The sequence below is a fragment of the Grammomys surdaster genome, unplaced genomic scaffold (assembly GCF_004785775.1).
Source record: "Grammomys surdaster isolate TR1022 unplaced genomic scaffold, NIH_TR_1.0 314639, whole genome shotgun sequence".
Lineage (NCBI taxonomy): Eukaryota > Metazoa > Chordata > Mammalia > Rodentia > Muridae > Grammomys > Grammomys surdaster.
This window is the reverse complement of record NW_021626507.1, coordinates 1-13,421: the sequence shown is the minus strand read 5'-3', so window position 1 is coordinate 13,421 and position 13,421 is coordinate 1. Positions and strand designations below refer to the sequence as shown.

General features: G+C 36.3%; 1 protein-coding gene and 1 pseudogene across 1 annotated transcript; both read right to left on the bottom strand.

Annotated features, from left to right (window-relative positions):
• Nucleotides 1-573: 573 nt before the first annotated feature.
• On the bottom strand, nt 574-1,506 carry LOC114616293 (vomeronasal type-1 receptor 4-like). Its single transcript, XM_028761785.1, has one exon. It carries the CDS (start codon nt 1,504-1,506, stop codon nt 574-576), a length of 933 nt encoding a protein of 310 aa, XP_028617618.1.
• A 6,037-nt stretch (nt 1,507-7,543) lies between these two features.
• On the bottom strand, nt 7,544-8,587 carry LOC114616292 (annotated as a pseudogene).
• Nucleotides 8,588-13,421: the final 4,834 nt, after the last annotated feature.

Below are 13,421 nucleotides of genomic sequence, written 5' to 3'. Positions count from 1 at the left end.
CTTCTTCTTCTTCTTCTTCTTCTTCTTCTTCTTCTTCTTCTTTCTTCTCCTCCTCCTCCTACACCTCCTTTTCCTTCTCCTTATGCTCCTTTTCATCTTCCTCCTCCTCATCTTCCTCCTCCTCTTCCTCCTCATCCTGATCCTTTTCCTCCTCCTTCTATTTTTCCTCCTACTTTTCCTTCTCCTCCTCCTCCTTTTTCCTGCACCTCCTTCTCCTTAACTTCCTGGTCTTCCTCTTCATCTTCCTCATCTTTCTCATTTTCCTGATTCTCCTCCTCTGTCTTCCCTTTTTCCTCCTCCTATTCCTCTTTCTTCTCCTTCTTTGAGGCTCCTTTGCACATCAAGCGGACAAAGGGAAGACTCTTAAGAGTACTATAGGCCTCATAATTTATGATCAGCTCATTTAGACCACTGAATCTATCAGCTGACAAAATCGCATACTCATTTTCGTTAATCAAAAAAAAAAAAAACAAGGAACAACTAATTTATTTCTCTCTATTGAACTTTTGAGGAAAATGTTAGGTAAAAAACAGACACCAAGCAAAATATAGGATTTAAATATTTAAAATAAGATTAAAGGATGGTATTTCTTATCCAGACCAAACTGAGTCTGGGCAGAACAGAGTAATGACTGATGAGAAGAAAGGGTCCAAAAGTTGGAAAACAGAGAGATATGAGGGGAGTGACCATCACCAGACACCAACTGTGATAATGTGAAAGAGTAATGGAACCTCGTAAGATGGAGGAGAGACTGTAAAAGGCCAGAAAGGAAGACATTAGGGACAGGATGTTCTGGGTGGCTCTGGATTCTGGAGACTTTCTGTTGGAAACCTGAGAGCTGTGGATATGTTGAACCCTCTTTTTATGCCTGTATAGAATTACAATCATGTAGCCACTGGACCAGGCAATGAGCACAGAAAAGAAGATTTCAGGGCACATCACTAATGCTATATAAAGTGAGTAATTCATTTCAACATGGTTGACAATGGAACAGTACCCCAAATTTAGATTTCTTGTCATGTTTTTGCTATTCCTTTTCAGAAATATGTACCCAAAGAAAATTAAATGTATAAACATAGACAAGACCCAGAGAAGGGAAATGGAGCAGCCAATGTACTTTGCAACTTTGGCTTTCTGATCATTACAACAGGATTCTCTGTGACTGATGGTGATAGCCTGGAAGACACTCAAGAAACAGGTGGTACCAACTGACACACTCCGGCCTACTCTTTGAATGTACAAAATTAATCTGCATCCAAAGTCATTTAAAAACTGCTTCAGCCCAAAAGCTGCCATTGTGTGGGGCACTCCTGTAGAAAGAACTATCAAGGTATTGGCTCCACAGAGGTGCATGAGAATCAAATCTGTGTGTTTTAAAGTGTATTCTGTAAAGTAGACTAGATATTGTATAAGAAGAAAGAAATTACCCAGAATTCCAGTTGTAGTTTGTAATAAGAAAATGATTTTGATTGCCAGATTCCATAAGTCTATTTTATGGTTGGGCATGATTCTCTTTAGCTTTGGGCCACACCCATTTACTGATCAAAATGATTGCAAAGTTTTAATGATCTGAAGAACTAGTAAGAGGCTAAATCAGAAGGGCTGTTAGAGCTCAGGAATACAATGTCAGCATAGACTGCAGTCAATGTTGTCTAATAAGAACTTCTGGAAGTTTCATACAATAACAATTATTACTTACAATGTTTTCTATTGTAAGATTACTGAAGACTTGAGGACACACATAATGATTGGAAACATGCCTTCATGGTCATAAAAAATGAAGCATCATTGCAAACATTATTAGGTCTATAAGAAGCAATGAGAAAAGAGTGCCAGTACTAACAAGCATAAACCAAGAATACAAAACTATACTTTTATTTTCTATTAATCTATAAAAGAAACCAATTTTAATGACAACTGCAAACCTCAAAATATCAGTTCTTAAGATACATCTCATCAAATTTTAAATGGTGTGTAATAAAAAATTAATGATATCACTTATAATATCTCTATGGTCATAGAGAAGAAAATTTGATTAATCACATAAAACATACACAAATGATAGTTCAAGTGACAACATATATCTAATTAACTTAAGATGTAGTTCTTAAGCAAAGTCATACGACATGGACACACGTGCATGTGTGAACACACAGGACTGTGTTATTAGAGAGATGGGGACAACCAGTGTGATGAAATTTCACAGAATTCTCAATCGAACAAAAATAGGAGGAAAAACATGAGATTAAATATAATGGAGAAGGACAAGATCTGTTGGATGATACCTTATGAGGAAACACTGGGTGTCTCTATTAGAACTGTATGTGGATTATCATGCACCACTCAAGAGACTACAGTAGAAATGGTGGAAAAGAAGGCCCATCAGTGTAGTAAACATGAAGGAAATCCTCAGCATGCCACATTTTATTCATGTGAGCCAAGTAGTCAGAAAATTCTGTTTTAAGTCAGGAGGGAATCCATTGCAGAATCTGATGGTAACATCTGAATCAAAAACTCCAGTGGGAAAATAAATGTTGCTTTATACTCTCCTCTGCTATGCAGAAAAAGTGACCTTGAAAATCAAGAACAGAGACAGAATTGGCAGTGAAGCTTGGAACCTAAAGAAGATAAAATACAGAAAGGAAATGAGCTATTCCCATAGGAACTACTAGATATTTTGCACACAATATAAATATAATATAGATAATATATATAAATATATAATATATAATTTATATATATACCATTTTTAAATTAACTTTTCATTCTATCATAAAGATTAATTTCATAGGCTAATATCAAATGATAATGCTAATGAGCTCTGAATAAACTGTAGTGGTCTCACTGTGGTTTGAACTGACAGAAAGCTGTCCCATGTCCTGTGGAGGAATGGCAAACCTTATTGGCAAAGTGGTAGACACTTCCACATGAACAGTGGCAGAACACAAGTGGGCCAAGCCCAGCTGTAGAAGCAATTTCTGCATGAGGGCCAAATTGAAGCCTACCTGAGAGCCTAGAGATTGGCAACATATACAATGACATCTAATCTGGAACTGTCACTAAGAGAACAGGCTTGACTAGCACCAAGAGACATAGGTGGAGGGTATAAAGGATTAATAAAAAAAAGCTTGCTTCTGCCTTTTACCTGCTCCTGGAGTATCCACCATTGATTCCATGCCAGCTCATTCCCAACCTCCCAGGGTGAGTACAGTTGACCAGCAGCTGATCCAAGTGTAAAGCAATATCATCCCAGGTTGATTTCAGAAGCAAAAGGCGGACTTGATACTTAAAACACCACTAAAAATGTGGATTATTGTCACTTCAAAAGTAAAGGGTATAGGAGGAAGTGCAGATGAATTAATAATAACCTATCCCCTACAAAATGTAACATGAAAAACAAACATATGTTTAACAAACAATAGCATGAGATAAAAATTAAGTTACTAAAACATTTGCTTTAAAATTGAACATGTATTTGCTGTTTTAAATGTATTTTTCTTATGAAAATTCTCTCTTGTGATTTTTCTTATGAATTTTCTTATGAAATTCTCTCTCACTTTGTAGCCCTAGCTATCCAGGAACTTACTACACAGACCAGGTTGTCCTCAAAATCAACAAAATCTGCCTGCCCCTTCCTTCAAAATGATGATATTGAATATTTTCAACACCTACCTGGATTGTTTGATAATTCCTCTATTTATGGTGCTGTTATAATGAAATTTATGATGCACTCAATAGAGGAGATTCATTCAAAAAAGTACAATCTGAAGAAATGTAAAGATTAACGATTGTTCAGTATGATACAGCACTAGGTGTGAATACAAATTTATCTGAGATATAGAACACTGAGATCATATCATGAACAAGGCCCTCTGTTCCTTGAACAACAAACATAGAGAGAAGATGTGACATCATGCTTGCCTTAAAGTGTGCTTAAACCAGGAAAAACAGGATACATTTGGTCCTGGCTGCCGTTGCTCCATACTCAAACTATATCTTCTCTTCATGTTGCACTCCTGCATTTAAGAGGGACAGGCTTCAAACCTTTCATTCTATCAATGGCCATTCAATACATGCACAGTCACTGCCTCTGTAACCAAATCAAAGATTAATGTCACATATGGATACTTTCTAATCCACAAACATATTCACATTCTGCACTACACAGGGTTGTATGCTACTTATATTACTATTCCAGTGTTTCCTATAGCATAAAACCATGATAAGTTAAAGGATAATAATAATAATTTAAGGTTAGTCTACAAATTATGTAAGGTAAGTTGAGTTATCACATTGACTTATTTTCACAATGTTTCAGCACCTTCAAAGATGGGCTACATTACCCTGGTGTTTTCCACAGTTACACTTAGTAGGGGAATTATATATCAGTAAGAAATGACAGGGAATATAGTACATGGTCAGGAACACTTCTACCTGTTCAATCATGTCTTACTTTTAGATTTATTCTTGTTCTCTCTGTCCATTCCCTATATGTCTTCCTATATTAGTTCTCTATTAGCAGATTTGAACATTTACCTAGTACTTTTTTCTTTGCTGGCACTGCCACTCAGACTGAAATACAAAGTACTCACCTGGCTCCTTTCCTCTGTAGGATGATGGATTCACTGAGCAGATTCAGACTCGTTAATAAGCAGTTCTCTTAGAGAGCCAACTTAAGCCCAAGGTAGAAGTCCATGATTCTGTGACCTCACCTCCCTCCAGAACTGCAATTTTCATTTCAACTTCATTGGCAATGACACCACTGGCTTGGAGAGACAAGATCATCTATACAAAGTTTCCAGTTGTTAATTAACAGAAACACATTGAAGAGAGGTTATTGTGAATATTTCCAAAGGGTAAGGTGTTTTTAGGAGTGATTATATTTTTAAGACCTGTGAAGGCTGATCAGGTTTACTCTGGAATGGGCTAAAAAAACTTTGAGGTCAGGACAATGAGAAATTTGGAGAAGTCTCTGTATTGATTTGGATTCTAGTCTTCAATGACTAATTCCAACAAAAATCAACTTAATTAACTTTTAGATTTACAATATGTATTACTTAAAATCTTTGAGTGCTTCATATAGGCATATGTGTTTTATACATGTTTAAAAATAATTATTTCTTTCCAATTCCTTTCGTTTTTTAACCACCCACCACAGTTTCCTCTGAATATCATGTGTTCCTTAAACAAATAACAAAATAAACATTAAGTATACTGACAGAAGCTAGTGTGAGCCTAGGGCACAAGCATTGATGGAACTATGAGGAGTCTCTAAAATGTGACATCTTAAAGAAATCTGATACTTCCTCTCTCAGAAGCCAACTCACCTCTGTGTGTGTGTGTGTGTATGTGTGTCTTTGTATGTCTGTGTGTATGTATGTATGTATGTATGTATATACAACTTGCTTGTTCCATAATAAGTTCCTTTTATGTATTTTATTTCAGAGATATCCAGTGATAATGGAAGGCCAATTGAGAGGATCTTCCCATGTAAAGGATACTTCTCCCCATCTCAACATTTCTTGGTTGTCTCTAATTATCTCTCTATGGTTTGGACCAAATGATATTCATCCTAATCATGTAACCTTGTCTGTCAGTATCATCATGGGAACTTCAGAGAGTTAATTATAATGAGAGGCAGTCACTGAAGGCTGTCAGTTATACTCGTAAGAATCTCAGGTATTAATCCTGACCAGATCCTTGGAACTCTTAAGGGATGGCATCCTGTACAGTTTGTACTCTCTAGTCTCTGATCTCCTATGACTTCAACTATCTGTATTCTATATATATCCAATCTCTGAAAATTCTACAAACTGCTTGCTTTGGTTTGTGTTGTCAATGATAGTATTCCTGAAGCATGAACAATTTTGGTTGACACTGTTTGACCAGTTACAAGGACCACAAGAAGCACTTTAATGCTATTTTTGAAGTGATCTCAACAGCTATGGGAACTCTGCATGGAATATATTAGCTGATAATTATGTCCTCCACCATCCTTGAGCAGGCTGAATAAGACTTTGTTTACCACAATAAACCTTGCTGCAAAGAGGAATCATCTACACTGGCTGCCCATACAACTTACTACAGGAATTTAGAAGAATAGACTCCCCACTGAGCTTGCCTGGCAACATAATCCAGCGAAAAACAGCATGGATATGCGGGGGCTTTTCCTATATATACACATGAAATGCTGAATATTAAACTTTGAGCTTTGATCAGAAAAAATTGTCTTCGCTCCATGCTTCTCTGGCCTCTCTGTCTCCTTTTCCTTTCCAGTCTTTCCTTCAGGTGAACTCTGTTTGTCCATGGCCGCCAGGTGGCTACAGCTGATGTTCTTTCACACTTTTTCTCTGATGTTCTTTCACACTTTTTCTCTGATGTTCTTTCACACTCTCTCTAATCTCTATGTCTCTGTGTCTCTCTACCTCTCTCTCTCTCTTTCACACGCACACACACACACATTTATCATTGGTATACAACATGGCTACTGATATGTATGATAGTTCCTAAAAAATGTGTGATTTAATATTTTTTTGAGATTTGACTCATGTACATTCACAGAGACTGAAGTAACAAAACTTAAATGGTCTGCACTAGGTCCTCTGTATTTATACTATGGCTTTGAGTTCATTACTTTTATGGGACCCATGAATGTGGAAATAAATGTACTTCTAGTTCTTGTACCTTAATTTATAGCTACTTTCAGTATATCTCATCTTGACTTGCCTTATTTTGATATGACAATTTTTTGTTCAATCATATATTATATTTTGTTGTGGTTCATAGTTATGTCATATCAGCCTGTCCTTTCCTAATGAGACTAAAAGAGGGTAGATCTGGATAAGAGAAGTGAGAGGAATGAGGAGGAGAGGGAGAGGAAACAGTCTTCAGATTATATATCATGAGAAAAAAACTTATGTTTGATTAATGAATAAAAGAAAAATACTAGCAAACAAACCTCAAGATAACATCAAAAATTTAATTCATTTTTAATTAATTTTGGTACATGGTAAAATCTTGAATCACAAATTTTGTCCTAAGTGGCTATATGGCTATATTCCCAGGTTTTGTTGAAGAATGTTGGACAAGGTCAAGAAGAGTCAAATAGGAATTTTTCTGAAGCACCTGCATGCAAAGAATCTGGGAAATTATCATGAAGACATTTTCTGGTTCTGTTGCAGACTAGATTATCTTTCATGGGACAAGTGATACCTGAAGCACATGTTTATGATCATCCATGGTCATCCATTTTCTTCATTTGCCTTTCAGTGAAAACATCGTACCTACAATATATCTGTGCAGCAGTCAATCAGCCAAAAATTCCTGACAGAATGCAAGCCAAAAGAAGGGCAGCTTTATTGACAGTTTGCTCACTAGCTTCACCTAAGCAACGGAAAACCTCTATTAGATATAGATTGCAGAGTACAATGGGCCAAACACTTTATGATCAGCTCATGCAAGCTGCTAACTCAAGCAGCAGAGAAAACTCCCAAGTGCATTTTGGTTCATTTACATAGACAAGGAGCTACTGCTTTAATTTTCCTTATTGATCCTTTAGGGTGATAAGTGAATAAACAATTGGATAACAAGAAACACTTATATTTACATACTTATATTTAACATAGGAATAGTTATTATTGCTTAACCAGCACAAACTGAACCTAGACACAATGGAGTAATGACTGATGAGAACAAATGGAGCAAAAGAGGGAAAACACAGAGAAAGGAGAACATTGATGTTCACCAGCCACCGGCTGTGATTATGTAAAAGAGCAATGCAGCCTCTTAAGATGGAGGAGAGAGTATAGCAGGTCACAAATGTAGATAACAGTGCAAGGATGTTCTGGATCGCCCTGGATTCAGGGGAGGTTCTTCTGGAACTATGAGAGCTATGGATGTGTTGAACTCTCTGCTTGTATCTGTACAGTATGACAGTCATAGAGACGCTAGACCTGGCAATGAACGCAGTAAAGAAAATTTCAGGGCACTTCACCAATGCTGTATAGATGAAATCACTGATATCATCACTCCCTATAAGGAAACAGTATCCAAGATCTCGTATTCTTGTGACTTTTTTTTGTTTCCTTTTGATAGTTGTGTATACAAAGATAATGAAATTAATTAACATGTGCAGAACCCAGAAGAGGGAAATGGAGCAGCCAATGACTTCTGAAGCGAAGGCTTTATGATATTTCCAACAGAGTCCCTTGGGATTTATAGTTACGATTTGGAAGACACTCAAAAGACAGGTGGTACAAATGGACATTCTTCTACCAAAACCTTGAATGAACAATAGGAGCTCGCATCGAAAATTGTTCAGGAATTTCTTCAATCTCCAAACTGACAGAATTTGGGGCACTCATGAAGAAAGAATGATCAAGGCATTGGCTGTCATTAGGTGAAAGAGAATGAAATCTGTGGGCTTTAATGTGTATTCTCTACAGTAACTGATGAGATAGTAGAGTATAAGAGAGGAATTGGCAAAAATTCCAATTGTAGTTTGAAATGAAAAAATGATTCTTATTGCCATATTTCAGAAGTCTATTCTGTCATTCAGGACAATTTCCTTTACAGTATGCCACAGTAACTGTTTGGTCAAAAGAATAATGTCAACTGATTATAGCCTATTATAAAGGGAAACATCTTTTATCCATGGAAGTACTGAGAGGATGAAACAGAAATTATTTTTCCTTGGGAGCAAAAGTCCAGCATAGACCATATAAAAAAAGAACTCATCTCAAAATCTGTGACAGAAGTGGAAAGTTCTCATGCTTGTTATTGTGGATTTCTTAATACCACAGACGGTACATATTGATGAAAGGAAAACAATCAAGTTCCCTAATAAATGCTGCACTCAGGATTATGTAATGTTGTCCTGTGAGGAACAAGGAATAGTGACAGGCAATATAAATGAGCATAATGTAAGATTATCAGAATATACTTTTATTTGCTAGTCATGCGGTAAAGAAATCAACTTCATTAACTACCATATAACTTAAATAAAGTAATTCTTTTTTCCAACAAGATACTTTTATTGATTACTTAGAGTGTTATATAATTTCCCTATTAACACCTACTTTCCTATCTTCGCAGATCAACACTTCTGCTTTTTATACAAATAAAAGTTTTATAAATATTGCATAAAAAGTAAAATAAAAATGATATGTCCAATTTGTGTTGTCCATATGCTCACTGCAGTCCTGTCAGCTCCCTTTAGTAAACAAATGCTTAATGTTTAGCTCATGTAGAATCAAAGGATAAGTAATGAGAAATTTATAATATCACTCAGAGTACATGTATAGTTTCCTCAACAGGACAAAGTTTCCTTTATCTTTTCTCAACTACAGCTGTCTTTGTTTTAACATATACTAGATCTTCCATTCTTTAAATGCTCAATGAAATTTTTATAGAAAACTACCCAGCCGTTTTCTAGGGCATTGGGGTCAAAATGCAACAGCTAACTGCAGGTTTTTTGATTCTGTAATAGTTTTGAAACTTGGTTGTATTTGCTTCCTGGTGCCATTTGCAAAACAGGAGTTTATGGGCTCTTTGCCATTAAATCCTCCATGAAAAATGCATTCTAGACAGCTCTGCAAAAGTCTTTCTCTATAGGCATTCATCAACCCTGCTAAATTCAAACTCTAAATAGGAACTTTGGTCGAGGTTGAGGTCTTTGGCTGATAAGTCCATAATTTATCTTTGACGAGAAAAAATTTACTAAAAGCACAAAATATATTAGAATGTTGATTTAAGTGCCAGGTTAAATTATATTCAGAGCTAGCATCTGTGAGATGTCACACCTCATGATCTTATACATACTTGTGTGCATACTCAAGTCAGGACTATTAGAAAGGGACAACTGGTGTGAGGAAATCTCACAGAATGCATGACAATACAAAAATAGAGAAAATATAACATGCAAGCAGAATTGCAAGAAGGTCATTATATGTTCATTGAGAGTTACTGTGGAAAATGCTCAGAATCTGTGTTGAAACTTTCCCTGGGATAATCATGCAATCCTTAGAATCCTAGTGTGAATAGTGTAGGAAAGAAAGCAGTGAGTTACACAGCTCACCAGTGCAGTGCAAAGGGAGGAAATGGCCAGAACACTATTTCTATTCCTGTGAGAGAAGGTGTCTGCAAACCATGCTTAAACTGAGTAAGATCCCTTGTAGTAACAGACAGTTGATGCTTTGAATCAGCTCTAGTTTGAACCTAGCATTCCCAGAAAGGAATTTGTTTTACACAACACTCATCTGCCACACAGGCACAATTAGCTGAATAAGAACTGGGGCTGGTCGTGTTGTAAATTCTGGGTTGTGAAGAAGTTTAAACAGAGTGGGAAGAACAGCTTAGACCATAGAAACTACCGGATACAATCAGTCTCCTTTCCATGTACTAACACTCTAGTATGAGCTAGAAAATGACTGTAGAAGAAAACAGAAAGTACTCATAGTTTTGAAATTAGAAGTGTGTTTTTATGTGGGGGTGAGTGTGTGGAGAGTTCATGAAACTTGAAAGGGACCATTTTAAGGATAACCACACAATAGAATGACTTTTCACATCATCCAGTATCAACCAGGATAGCATTAATCTGCAGACCACTCACACATATCTAGTAGCAGTTCATGATCTATGAACTGATAAGGACAAAATTGAATTTTACATACCAGTTAGAGCTTCAAAAGATACCATGCCATCTCACTTATGAGAGGAATGGGAGGCTGTGGCTGGACAACAAGATCGAAACCACCAAGGTTGCCAGGTTCCTTGTAAGAGCAATCAGCCACCATGACCAATGTGAGCATTGATGGTTGCACAGCATAAAGGAAGTCTGTAAAGATTTGGCTGTACTTGAGGATCACACCATGTTTAATCACATATAGAAAAAAAAAGATTATGACCTTCATTTGTAACATCCAAAGCACTTCTAGATCTGTGTCATATGGCTGGAATGACTTATCTTTAATCCAACTGGCTGGAATATAGACAAACCCTTAGTACGTACATTTAATCTCAACAATAAAGTTAAATTTAATTTGTAGAAAAAAGCAGCCACATTTGAAAGTTATGTCTGACTGAGGGGCAAAGTGATGAATCAGAGAAATATTAGACAAGATGAGTGACAGATGGGATATATTCAACTCTCAGGAGAACAGCATCGGACAGAGAAACTAAAACAGTCAAGCAGAAAGAGAGTGAGTCAGTTAGGGGTCACTGCAATGTGTGCAGTGCAGCAGAGTTGAGTTCATAAGTGAGTTTATGCAGTGTAGGGCAGGTCAGCTAAGGCAGTTGAATCCATAGAATAAGAAGCAAGAATATTTGAACAGATATCTAAACTTTGAAGCCAAGGATCCCTATTGCATGAGGAGCCAAGAGAAGCTATATTGAGTCAGTCATGTTGGAGAAAAGTTGAGCCAGAATTTCTGAGTTGAACCCACCAGCCAGAGTTCAGAAAGAACTAGAAAGGGTGAGCTCATTCAGCAGTAAGTCTCTGAGATGACAATTACTTCAGGTAAATTAAAGTTACTTTTAAGCTTCCTATAGCTTTACCTACCTGGAATTGTGTTTACTGAGAGGCCATGCCATTCACAGAGAGATGATTCCAGTGAACCTGTGCCAATATTTCTGTAAGGCTGGCAGCAATTACTCATAATTATTGATAAGAAGATATATGGTAAGAGCTGCTGTGGCGTTTGAGACTCTTTAATTGCCAATGACTAAAAAGAATGTGAACCACATGGTTCAAAATTGAGTATTTCTGTATCCATCTGCTTTCACTGTAGTGAGAGAAATAAACACTAGTGACAAAAAGGTGACCAGTGTCCACCACTTTGAGACCACTTCTGTGTTCAAGTTTGAAAGGTCATTCTGGCCAATCTAGAAATATGTGTTTGTCTTCATAGCTATAGTATTCTGTACATAGAAGCACAGTGTGGTCATTTACATTGAAATCCAATATTCTCACTGGTAAATATTCACTCTGCTTTATTTTGTGAAGCATTAAGAGTATAATGGCAAATATAATTTTTAAAAGATTTATTTTTATTGTATGTTTATGGAACTGTAGTTTTCAAATTGAACAGCATTTCTTACCTGATCATAGTTTTGATCAACATAGCAACTAAAAACCAGTACCAATGCTAAGGTACAACTCATTTCTCTCTTAACAGTTTGAACACAGTCTTATGCCACTCGTGGAGCTAAACAACAAAAGCTGCTTCTTACATGTCCAGCTCTCCAAAACCCGACTTTCCATTATTTTAGGATCTTTCAGTCCCATATATTCACTGACATATCATCCAAAAATGGCATGTCCTTAGTAACACTTCAAAGCCAGCCAGTCAGAATGATTAATCTTATACTCACTCATGCATACTTCACTCAAGGAGAGGGTAAGTTGCATTCTTCAATTTCTCTGCTTCCAATGATCTCACGATAATCATATTAGGACCATTTTCAGTGACCACAGAGCCAGTTTATAAGAGATACTTTCCTTCTTCCTTACTCTGAAGACTCCCCAATGTAGCCAGATCAGATACAGAGTGTTCTTAATTTTTCACACTATCCTGTACTGAGCTATGATAATATCCCATGTCCATACTAAATCTTATACCTTTCCTTTTCCCTAAACTCTCACAGGGCATATATATGCATCCAAGCAAAACATTCATGAGCACATAATCAAAATAGTTAATACATGAACCTTTTCAAAAATAAGTTTCCATTTTTACATCATGGCCCATTTCATAGGCAAATGTCAAGTACACATAAGGCTGTGGAGATTTTAATAAAATACAGTGTCCTATGCATAGTCTAACCTGAGAGAAAGCTGTCTCATCTTCACAAGCACAAGATGTATCTAATGTTTATGGTGTCCCTGGAAATATGCATTGTTATGATTGAAGATTAAAGGCTCTATTGTTAACAACAGATGAATTATAACCATGTTTGTTGGTACAGAGTACAACATGAAATACTAACATGCTGAATTAGTATGAAAAGTAATGTAAGTTACTAAATAATAATTAAATTTAAAATTAATTCTAATGTTATTTAAAACGCCATACATTTCCTACTTCTTATTTTGATGAACCTATTATAATAATTGTTTTAATGTACTCATCTTATAATTCATTTTTAATGTACTCAAATAGAGGAGATACATGAAAGATACATAAAAAGGAATCAGAAACATGTGAAAAGGAAAACATTGTCCAAAAAGAAATGAAAAACTATATGTGAAGACAAACATAGCTGAGTGACAGAGTCCTGACCCTCCATGGACAAAGCAGTGTTTTCCTTTAGCAACTAAAATAAACAGTGAAGGAAGGCATGTATCATGATATGATGAAAATTAGAGTATGACTAAACCAGGGGAGATAACTCAAGAATATGTGGTCCTACCCTGGTATTCATAT

Excerpts from the sequence above, each read along its gene's own strand:
- LOC114616293 (XM_028761785.1), bottom strand. The coding sequence starts at position 1,506 with ATGCCCAACCATAAAATAGACTTATGGAATCTGGCAATCAAAATCATT.